This window comes from Copadichromis virginalis, linkage group LG1 (assembly GCF_057382275.1).
Source record: "Copadichromis virginalis isolate Kocher_CV1m ecotype Utaka linkage group LG1, C_Virginalis_male_GT1.1, whole genome shotgun sequence".
NCBI classification, from domain to species: domain Eukaryota; kingdom Metazoa; phylum Chordata; class Actinopteri; order Cichliformes; family Cichlidae; genus Copadichromis; species Copadichromis virginalis.
Window position 1 is genome coordinate 7,658,005 of NC_140618.1, and position 12,119 is coordinate 7,670,123.

At 37.3% G+C, this 12,119-nt stretch overlaps 1 protein-coding gene across 2 annotated transcripts in view; it reads left to right on the forward strand.

Annotated features, from left to right (window-relative positions):
- The window catches only part of ntrk3b (neurotrophic tyrosine kinase, receptor, type 3b), a 225,936-nt gene extending 221,115 nt beyond the window's left edge, over positions 1 to 4,821 (forward strand). For both annotated transcript variants that reach the window (XM_085441285.1, XM_085441353.1), the window contains one exon: positions 704 to 4,821. In XM_085441285.1, the coding sequence (XP_085297411.1) occupies positions 704 to 889 (186 nt within the window). In that variant the 3' untranslated portion in view covers positions 890 to 4,821. The remainder of the gene's footprint in view (positions 1 to 703) is intronic.
- The last annotated feature ends 7,298 nt before the right edge of the window (positions 4,822 to 12,119 follow it).

Consider the following 12,119-nt stretch of genomic DNA (forward strand, 5'->3'; position numbering starts at 1 on the left):
GTTCCTTCCAGAAAATTAGGCTTTAGATATCAGTAGATTATCAAATCCTTTGTTCTGACACTGTTGTTATGCTGCAGACTTGCAAGAGCGTGAAATTGCATGACACCATAATATGCCTTATGGGGAAAGTTTCTGTTTTCCCTCTTCAGCTGTGTTGTTAATTTCTACGCCTTGAAAAGTGAAAACTTATAAAAAGATGTTTGAGATAGTTTTGATTAGTACACAAGTGTGAAGTGTAAATAATGTTAAGAAATCACAGTTTTTCCATAACATGACCCCCCCCCCCCTCCCCCAATTGTTTCACACAAATAGATTGCTATCCATTCTTTTAAAGTACAGTGCCCTGGAAAATGAAGCCAAATTATCACGACAGCAGTGAGTCATCTGGCTAATTAGTGCGCAAGCACAATAGAGAAAAGATCAATCAGCCTTTTAACAACATCTAAAACATCCCAGCCCCACCAAATAGTCAGTATTGTTAGTTTGTGCTGTGGGACAGGAAAAAAAAAGTCTTGTTTCCCTTTTATTATTGCCCAAATTTAGGATTGAATGTGTTCTGTTTATTTCTTTCATCTCAGTTTCATTAGTTCAAACCTCAAAGGACATTTCTGCTCAGTGTCACCGCTTTCTCATTATGAACAAACCAAAGCAATCAGTGAGTGAGAATCTCCTGTTTCACTCCACTGCCCTGTCTCCTCTGCAGGTCATTGAGTGCATAACCCAGGGTCGGGTTCTGGAGAGGCCACGGATTTGTCCTAAGGAGGTTTATGACATCATGCTAGGCTGCTGGCAGCGGGAACCACAGCAGCGACTGAACATTAAGGACATTCAGAAGGTCCTGTTCGCCATGGGAAAAGCCACGCCGGTCTACCTGGACATCCTGGGCTAGCAGCGGCCCGTGAGTGGCCTCGCCAGACGCAAAGATCGACAGAGACATACAGACAGAACGACCCACATGGATCCAGGAATAACCAAACCAACCTACTTCACTGTCGAAAAAACACCTGCATTGTTTGGGAAGGACTTAAGTGCCTGCAACACTTTTGGATATAGTGGATAAAACGTATTCAAAAAAACACGCACTTTTACATTTTGTTTACTTGTGTATAAGATGTACAGGTTTGAAGAAGACTTTTTTTTTTGGTTTTTCCTTGAAAAACTGCAAAAATACACAAAAATGGAGACCGAAAGGAAAGTGGACTGGCAGTAGGAAGGGGCCGCAATTTGATTATATTATGGAGAGAAGACATCAGAGTTCAAATCTATCCTAGGTTTGGTTTTATGAATATATATAGAAATATTACATATATTTTATATTTATTTCTTTTTGTCAAGGTGTTGAAGGGTCTCCCATGTGTGTTGCTAAGGGCTTGGCCCTGTCTGAAGACGCCACCGACAAACTATTGGCAGGGACTTGACGTTGGAAGCCTTACTTGCACTCTGATTGGCTGGCTCTGAGCTCATAAAGGGAGCTCTTTGGAATAACACTGGATGGTTGGAAAATAGCAGCGCTCTGTAGAGGACCTACCCAATCAGACAACTGACAAATCTATTTTAATTTAAAGATAATGTACATATTGTAAAATTCTATGTGTCAGAATTATGTTAACTTATTTTTTCCGATGTTACTTTGATTCCTTTTCTGACTGTGATCTGGGTGGCTAAAGTATAAAGCTATGGTATTTGTTTTCATCCTAATCCAGAGGAGATTTCCTTGGGAATTACTCGTGTCAGTGCTGGTTGTCTAATGTGGTGAAGGTGAATGCCAGTGAATACAATGCGAAAAGCCCACTGGCACCGAATCAAAGAGACTTTGGCGAACGTGGGATGACTCAGAGCCATGGTTCAACATGACACTTTCCAAAGAGGTGATGAAACCTCGGATTCACGTTCCTTTTCATTTGCTTTTTATGGCAAGAATTATAAGTTGGTTAGTAATATCTCACGCCTCAGCCCTCAAATACACATACACACGCTTTGTCATATTCAAGCTTTTTGATGTAAAACTGCTTAAAAAAAACAGCGTTTTTGTAGCTTTGAGTGTATTCATCATTTGTGAGTCGCAGGGTTGTCTTGAATTAAACAGCCTATTGTATGTGTTAAAGGAACTATTTGACATTTTGACCAATATGATTGCTTTCTTGCTGAGAGTTATAACAAATGCAGCTTTTATATCTTATTTTTTAATATGTGGCTACAGGTTTCAGCACATAGTCAGCTCAGCTTAGTAAAAAAAGCATCAGCTAGTTAAGCTTTTTTTTTTTTTAAACTTGTTGAAAAGCACATTGACATTTTAACTAACACGTATATTTATCCTGATAGAGCTTATATGTAGCTTTGTGAATAATAAGTAATGTTTTAACTGAAAAATAATTATATAAAAAGCTTTTTCTTTTAAATCGAATATTATTAATTCAGTTTCTGTTCTGCTCTGAATTTTATTGTTAGGCCTATTTCAGATTTTTTTTTATTCAATCATGAAATTGTAATGGAAAACCTGCCAAGTAATTTTTATGTCCCAATTTAAGCCGAATATACCCAAAACTGCTACTGATTTACGAAAAGGAAAAAACTGCTAGAGTGAGTAGCCAATAAGAAACGATTAAAACGGTGAACCCCAAACGTCAGACCACTCACACTCAGATTAAAATGTTAAAATCTTATGCATGATCACATCTCTGGTCATTACACAAGTAGAACATTCAACATTTCATTTCCATTTTCATGGATAACTTTTGATATTTGTTGAACGTTATTCTCCATAAACAGCTTCATTTTCAAAATTAAGTTCTTTCAACTAATAAGATATAAGAAGCATCCAGGATTAGAAAGAGGTCAGAAATGAAGAATAATAGCAAACCCAAGTTTTAAAAAAATCCTTAACAAATTCAAAAGAAAAACTTTAATAGAAAAATCAACTTGAGTTTGTAACCAATCCCTTAGATTAAAACCAGAAGGATTATTATTTGAGTTAGCCTATATAACAGCACTTTATCGGATAAGTTTATAGAGTAGGATTAAGTACTTTGTCCACATATAAACACCCTGGAAGCTGTTTTTCACAAACTCAATTCTCCTAAAATTGCCATTTAGAAAACACTTGTGGCCTCCAGTGTCTTTACGGTCGACACTTTGTGAATCCGGTGATTAGACCTATTTTTTATGCTTTTAACGATAAATTTAGTTGTTTAGCTTATTTACATATTAACATATTAAGTATGTTCAACATTCATGTTATAGCTGCAAAAACAGATTTTTTTAAAGAGTCAGTTAAAGCCATAGCTAGAGTTTTGATTGATAAACATCAGTACTTTTGAAGACTTTACAAACTTGAAAATGTAAGTAATAGCCATGCTGCTTTGCTAGTAAATTTCTGTAGACTGTAGCAATGTTCCTTACATTGTAACAAATTTTAAAATTTAAGCTCAAAAGGTTTTAACATATAATGTGTCATAAAATGTGACACATTTCTCAAAAATACAGTTCGGTGGAATAAGCTAATTGGGTAAGCTACACTGGACATGGAGGGTTAGCTAGCTTTGGTTTCTTATGTCTTGATTGTGTTAAACTGAGGTTACTGGCCAACTTTCTTTCTCCCCACACTGAAGTGCATTTTCAGATGTTGGGAAGCTAATTTTGTTGCAAACAGCTATTCCCTATTTCCAGCGTTTGAGCCAGGCGAAACTCACAAGCTGTTGGTGCTAGCTATACATTGTCAATGCCGATATGAGAGCTGCATTGATCTTATCATCTAACGCTCAGCAAGAAAGCAAAATAGGATATTTTCCCCAATGTAGACCTCTTATTTTAAAGTATTATAGGTTGATGTCCTCAGGATCCTATCACTATACACGCTGTTAAAAGAAACACATTGCATTTTTATTACTATTATCATGATTTCTCTTCCATCAGCTGCACAAGAATGATGTTGGCTGATTAGAAAAACACTCCTGTTACAATTACAGAGACGTGGCTGCAGCAGGCGGATACTTGTCTTAATTTTTGGGCTGTACACAAAAAATAATAACCACTGAAGTGGGTCAGCTAATTGTGTGGTATCATTGCAGTTTTTAAAAATAATTACAGTATTAACTTAAAGAGAAATATGAAGAGTTTTGTTCTAAAATCCAATTCGACTCAAAACCTACAACCAAATAGATATTACTTTTGAAAAATCTCATAATTAAGTGCTCAGTTGACAAAATGAGTTATTTCTTTCAGAGTGGATCCTGAAGCATTCTCACACACTGAATGATAAACCTCAGGCAACTATTTTATTTCATGTTGTATCTGGATATAGAGTGGTTTACAAAGGAGCTCTTCACTTCTCTTCCTTATTATCTTGACATGAATTCTCACAGTATCACAATGTTGTCTCTGTTTCCCTTGGGACTGTGTAAATCATTAATGAGCATTTGGTTATTTCGAGTATTTTGTATGAAAGGCGAGATCCAGTCCATTGAGTTACCCAAAGCATTGAGTTTTTGTGTATTCTCTTGTGGTAAAGATAAACGCTTAAAGACATTATGACACAGACCGTGAGCGTTTGCAGGGTATTGTAATCCTTTCATGGTGAGTTGAATATTCTTTAAAAAGTCTTTTTTTTTTTCTTGGATGAACTAACTGAACACTTTTTGAAGCAAAGTTGGCATATTACCATGTACACATGTTACAGAATATTAAAATGTGGTATAACATCTACAGTATATAAAATACTGGTATTCCATGATAGATCTTTGTATTAATGTGACTCTCTTAAGAAAATGTCTTCAAACAATCAGACGATCTCTTTTTCCATTTTGTCCTGTCTTATAAAGATGTGTGAATTTGACTAAATCTTGTCTTCATCTAAATCTCTCACAAAGCTGAACAGCATGGGTTCAGTGTGTGTCTGTGTTGTCTTCTCCTCTTCTATCCATTGTTGATGTGATAGAAGTGATAGAAATATGTCTTTTTCTCAGGTAGTTTGGTATTTCTAAAGGTACATAGTTTATATCCTTGGATACTACAGGATGAGTCCAAGGGGAAACCTATTCTTCTGAAAAATGAAGCCAATGCTGTTTATCTAAGGCCCACTGAGGCTTTTCCATAGACTCCCATGTTAAAATGTCCAACTTTACAACAGGAAAAAAAACCCCACATGTTTACAGCCTGGTACAAAAATCAGTTTTTTATTTATTGAGTTTATTTTCCTTTTTGTGACAACTTAACAGGAGGTACATTTCATTTCATATATTTTATTTTGCGCTACAACATCGTAGGGATAACCAAAATTATTGCAACTGTGTGCAATGAACTTGGGAATTGATTGCCTTTGAAATAGTGGCTCCAAAGATAGGGACCAGGTCTGCAACCACTCGCAGTCAGTTGCTGTCAGAGCAACTCTGATGTGTCAAGAGGATAGTAAAAAGACAGAGTCAGTCTGTAATCAGTCAACTAGATTCCACTGAATAAAACCAGGCAATTACATACAATCTGACAATTAACTGACAAACTAGTAAAAATCACAAATTCTTTTCCCATCTGTTGTAAACCAGTTTCAATCTACATACACAAACATTCATATTAAACAGTAATTCGCATTAAAGACTTAGTGTACATTCAGCCAGATTGACATCGATTTGAAACAGGGACTCAGAAATACCTCCACAACATATTTGCTGCAGGACTGCAATTTCACTGCAAAATAACACAGGCCTTGGCAACCTTGCTTTTATATAGGAATATAATTAGAATCTAACCAGTTGACAACCTGACAGTTATTTGCAGACAAGTTGTGCTCATTGATCAGCTCTGATTGATTCCAGCATATTGGCAATCAGGTTTGTAAATTAGATGGCATTTATTTCAGTCACCTTAAATACTTGCAATCAGTTGCCAAATGAGAAAAGAAATTCAATGCAGTCACCAGGCAACCATCAGTTAGTTGCAAGGAGGTTGGCATCCTATTTTAACTCTGGTGTGACTGAGCATTTTATAATTATTTAATAATTAAACTTAATAATAATTTAATGATTTTCTGAATCAACGTGAACGTGATCAACATGAGCACAAACATTATGGATAGTAAGAAAATTTTCATCAAAATATGCACCAACAGAGCCAAACTTAAGTTTAAGCCTTAACTTATATTAAGGTTAGAGGTCACCATAGAGACCAGCCTGCAAGCATATTAATCCCTCAGCTTGGACGTTTTAACAGGGAGTCTATGAGGATTGACTAATTTGGGGGTTAGCTTAGTTTTTCTGCTGATTGCTCTAAATGAACCTGGTTACGTGGTTAATGTGATGGGTTATTAAGAGCATGGCTGCTTTGAGTGACAAGTAGGTCCTAACACCAACACTAGCTGTCTGCTAAGCTTTACCTTCACTAATTCCAGTCACTGAATTAGACCTCTCAACATTTGGTATGTTTGTTAAGATAAGATAAGATAAGATAAGATAAGATAACCTTTATTAGTCCCACACGTGGGAAATTTGTTTTGTCACAGCAGGAAGTGGACAGTGCAAAAGTTATGAGGCAAAAATTAGAATACAATAAGAATAAATACAGTACACAACTGTACAGAATAGAATAAAATACTATATACAGTAGAATACAATAAAATAAATATACAATAAGATAAAAATAGAATACAAATACAAATACTATATACAACTAAGTAAAAATACAACGATGACAGAAAGGATTATTGCACTTAGTATTATTGCATATGTATGGATGTGTGTGCTTGATCAGTTAAAGTCTTTATTATGGAGTCTGACAGCAGTGGGGAGGAAAGACCTGCGAAATCTGCCGCAGTCTCCCACTGAAGGAGCTGCTCAGTGCTGTCACAGTCTGCTGCATGGGGTGGGAGATGTTGTCCAACAGGGATGACAGCTTAGCCGCCGTTCTCCTGTCACTCACCACCTCCACTGGGTCCAGAGGGCATCCTAGAACAGAGCTGGCCCTTCGGATCACCCTGTTCAGTCTCTTCCTGTCCCCAGCAGAGATGCTGCCGCCCCAGCAGACCACACCATAAAAGATAGCAGAAGCCACAACAGAGTCATAGAAGGTCTTCAGGAGTGGGCCCTCCACTCCAAACGATGATACCCTGCAAACGATGTTGGTGACTTTTGGAATATTTTAATGCAATTATCTAGGATTACACTATTATTAATTATACTAACAGCCTCTCCAAGAATTCTGTGCTCTAGTTTTGGTGAGAAATGGGAATTCACAAAATGACACAAAGGTTGAAAATATGTAGACTTCATTGTCAATTCTAAAGCTGTGTTGGTTTACACAGTAACCAGTAACCCTATAAAATATCTTAGTGTAAGTACATACATATATATAGAGAGAGAGAGATATAGATAGATACACACACACACACACACACACACACACACACACACACACACACACTGGCTGTTTTCAAACTCAAAGTTTCAGTTTTAGGTATTATGCTGAAAAAGCCTTTACAGTCCAATTACTTCCTGAAGTCTTCACTGCAGACACCTACAGCTTCTGCCTGCTGTGGAGTGTCTCTGACTTTAAAGAAGGGAATGAATGCATCTTTATCAGACTGAGATCAAGCAGCTGATATCAATGGAGTATGGTCCAGCTCTTCACCCTGAAGAACTCAAGTTGAAAAGATCTGGCTGATAGATGAAATGTCATGCAGTGAATTTTCAGCCATACAGTGGGGCAAAAAAGTATTTAGTCAGCCACCGATTGTGCAAGTTCCCCCACTTAAAATGATGACAGAGGTCAGTAATTTGCACCAGAGGTACACTTCAACTGTGAGAGACAGAATGTGAAAAAAAATCCATGAATCCACATGGTAGGATTTGTAAAGAATTTATTCGTAAATTAGGGTGGAAAATAAGTATTTGGTCACCTCAAACAAGGAAAATCTCTGGCTCTCACAGACCTGTAACGTCTTCTGTAAGAAGCTTTCCTGTCCCCCACTCGTTACCTGTATGAATGGCACCTATGAGTTCACCTGTTTGAACTCATCATCTGTATAAAAGACACCTGTCCACAGCCTCAAACAAGATCTCATCCCGTGGGGTCAAAATGATCATGAGAACGGTGAGCAAAGATCCCAGAACCACACGGGGGGACCTGGTGAATGACCTGCAGAGAGCTGGGACCAAAGTAACAAAGGTCACCATCAGTAACACACTACAACGGCAGGGAATCAAATCCCGCAGTGCCAGACGTGTTCTGCTGCTGAAGCCAGTGCATGTCCAGGCCCGTCTGAAGTTTGCCAGAGAGCACATGGATGATACAGCAGAGGATTGGGAGAATGTCATGTGGTCAGATGAAACCAAAGTAGAACTTTTTGGTATAAACTCAACTCGTCGTGTTTGGAGGAAGAAGAATACTGAGTTGCATCCCAAGAACACCATACCTACTGTGAAGCATGGGGGTGGAAACATCATGCTATGGGGCTGTTTTTCTGCCAAGGGGACAGGACGACTGATCCGTGTTAAGGACAGAATGAATGGGGCCATGTATCGTGAGATTTTGAGCCAAAACCTCCTTCCATCAGTGAGAACTTTGAAGATGAAACGAGGCTGGGTCTTCCAACATGACAATGATCCAAAACACACCGCCCGGGCAACAAAGGAGTGGCTCCGTAAGAAGCATTTGAAAGTCCTGGAGTGGCCTAGCCAGTCTCCAGACCTCAACCCCATAGAAAATCTGTGGCGGGAGTTGAAAGTCCGTGTTGCTCGGCGACAGCCCCAAAACATCACTGCTCTCGAGAAGATCTGCATGGAGGAATGGGCCAAAATACCAGCTACTGTGTGTGCAAACCTGGTAAAGACCTATAGTAAACGTTTGACCTCTGTTATTGCCAACAAAGGTTATGTTACAAAGTATTGAGTTGTATTTTTGTTATTGACCAAATACTTATTTTCCACCCTGATTTATGAATAAATTCTTTACAAATCCTACCATGTGGATTCATGGATTTTTATTTCACATTCTGTCTCTCACAGTTGAAGTGTACCTCTGGTGCAAATTACTGACCTCTGTCATCATTTTAGGTGGGGGAACTTGCACAATCGGTGGCTGACTAAATACTTTTTTGCCCCACTGTACATGCCCAAAGCCATAACACACACACACACACACACACACACACACACACACACACACACACACACACACACACACACACACACACAAGCACGTTTAAAAGAAGCTGGTGGTGCGCTGGGCCATAAACTGCTTCTTTCTTTTCCTCCATTCATTTCAGCACTTTGCAAGATGTTGATCTTCACCGCTCTCTAGAAGTCTGAAAGTTTATTTGTGAGTTCTCAATTTATTGATGTTTATCAGAGTTTGCATCTTGTACTGAGTCCTTGGAGGTTCCACTCATGAAATCTTGACAGTTCACAGGGAAACATTTTTGCCAGTAACCTGGAGAGCTTTGATAGCTGGCTATTCACTTGTATAGGTTTTGGGGGTTTTTTTTCTCTTGAACATTTCAGATGATTTTGAACCTATTCTTGTCTTCAAGCTTGTTTTCCATTTTCTGCATTTTTCTTAGATTATTTTTTAAAATGAGCCGAAATGTTGCTACTTTTGACAACACTCTAAAATTTTTGAGCCCCATAATTTCTTTCTTCTTGTGTGGTCAACTTATGTAAGCTTTAAATTATGAGCTGATGGCAGATTCCAATTAGCAAGGGCTTGAAAGAGCCACACCTCCCACACAGTTCTTTCACCCTACTCAAAACAAAGGTGAGATCTGGCAATCTAGCATCATTTTACTTTAAAATTAAGCGACCTGAAGCACTGCCTGACTCATGGCTCTGAGGTCATGATGAGCTAAAACTGTTAATCTCAAACATATTTAGTTCCTCCCTTCTTCATCAGGTCAACCTTACATGTAGAGAAGAACATTTAAGACACTGATGCCAAAAGCTATGACCCCTTTCAACTTTTCAATCTTATCCTACAGCACAGATATGCCACAACTCTAAATAAACAGGTGAAGTGAATAAATGAATAATATTGATCATATATTTCAATGCAATCTGTTTCTGGAAAGCAACAGATGCAAGCAGTCAAATTAATATTACCATCCACATGAATATTGCTGCAGATCTGCACACATGGAAAAACTTCCGTTTCCTAGTGGTTTTAAACCTCGAGTCTCTGTTGGCAAGTGTCCACATTAAATGACAGTGGTTTCCAGTATTGTTTTAGCCATATGTGTGCAAACAAGAAGAAAGCTGAGACACAGGCAGCGCCGAGGGATTTGAGGTCAGTAAGCAGTGTGTTATGACGATGGTGCTATAATTGTGTATTGATTTACAATTACAAAGTGTTTTGTGTGCTAGGATTCAGTGTGTGTGTGCATGTGTACTCATACTGAGGTTTGGGTTTTCTGGCTGTTGCCCAACATCAGCTTGAGGAAAAGTACCACAAGTATGACACAGTACATTTTTCTTAGTAATTAAGTTTAGAAGAGTTGAATGTTTTTCTAAGTTTTAGATAACTGTGTTAGATTTCAACTGAGAGCAAGAGCATAAGTGTCAGTTAACTTGCTGGACAAAGGTCCATTACAGGTTGTCTGCAGCTTTAATGCTGGAAATATAAAAACACCTGCATGAAAATATTGCTCTTGTAAATGTAGATGATGGAAGTTTAATTTTATTTCATCTGGCAGCTCTTGAACTGTGACACCAAAACTGTGTTTTCAAATGTTTAGTGTCAAACAGCTAGCGGGGTTACATAAAGGAAGCATTATCTGTACACATGCTGATAAGAATTTTATTTTCCTGCTCAGTGAAAAAAGCCTAACAATATGAGTCACATATACAGAGAGCGAACAGTTGAATGCATGGCACACCTTTAGAATTATTCACAGTAATGATATTAATGCTATAGCTATGTAAAATAATAATAACAATACTAATTACACTGATAACAATAATATTATCAGTAACATTACTGTAGTAAGGTAGTAAGGGAGTCTGTAACCATAAATGTAGAGAAGCAATAACAAAATAACAATTACACGGTTATTTTGATCACATTTACATTATTGAATGATTGATCTGTTGTTATAGATCAACTTAGATTTCATATAGAAATATAAAAGAAAACAATATAGCTTTAATCGGTGTCAATACATGAATACTGAAGATAAGCCTTTAGTTGATGCAAAAATTTATTTCAATTTAACTGTTAAAAACCTTAAAAACACCAACCGAATGAGTAAAAGAGGAGAACCCACTCAGATGCTTCCTAGGCAAAATCACTGTCTGTTTTACTGCAACCCAATCAGGTCTTGCTTTTTTATGGACATATGTACTATACATGTGCATATTTACAATTAATATTTCAGCTCACTAAATGCAAATGAACTCTTCCTTTATTATATGCTATCAATTTAAAAGCAAGTAAAGTCTGGAGAAGGAAATTATTCTTCTAATAATAATGAATATAATTGATAAAGAAATATAACATTCTTTAAAACCTTTAGTGCCTAATCACTTCAATTTGGATTCAATTTTTTTAATTCACACATTTCTATTCAGCTCTATGTAGACATGTTTAAAAGAGCTGAAGAAGACTTTCAGATTAGGGTGAAATATTTTGAAGAATCTAAACAAGCCCAGTTGCCTTTTTCTCAAGCACTTTAAACCACCAAGAATTGGATGAGAAGGAACGTCTGCAGACATAAGCAAACACACACAAACAAAAATGTATTACTGTTTGAATAATCTTGCATAAAACAGAGACACTGCTTTTGTCTCCACAATTTCTCATAGAATCAATTCTATGTTAAGTATTTTGTTAAGTATTATATAAAAGTGATGACAGATATCATGTTACGTTCATTGGTAGATTAAAATATGAATTACTGAGATTGCATTTTGCATTCTTTTTATTATTGCGAGTGTGGTAACATGTCAACAAATACAGGATAATTTGTCAAGCTCAAGATGCAGCCCACAGTTAACTGACTCCTGCAGCCTGGAGGATAATGTTAAATGTGAACATGCAGACACGATGCATATTTTTAGATTCACTGTGACTCACACTCTCCAAAGATAGATAAACCAGACGGTCTTTGCGTGAATACGCACTGGGTTAAAAAAAATTGTAATGGT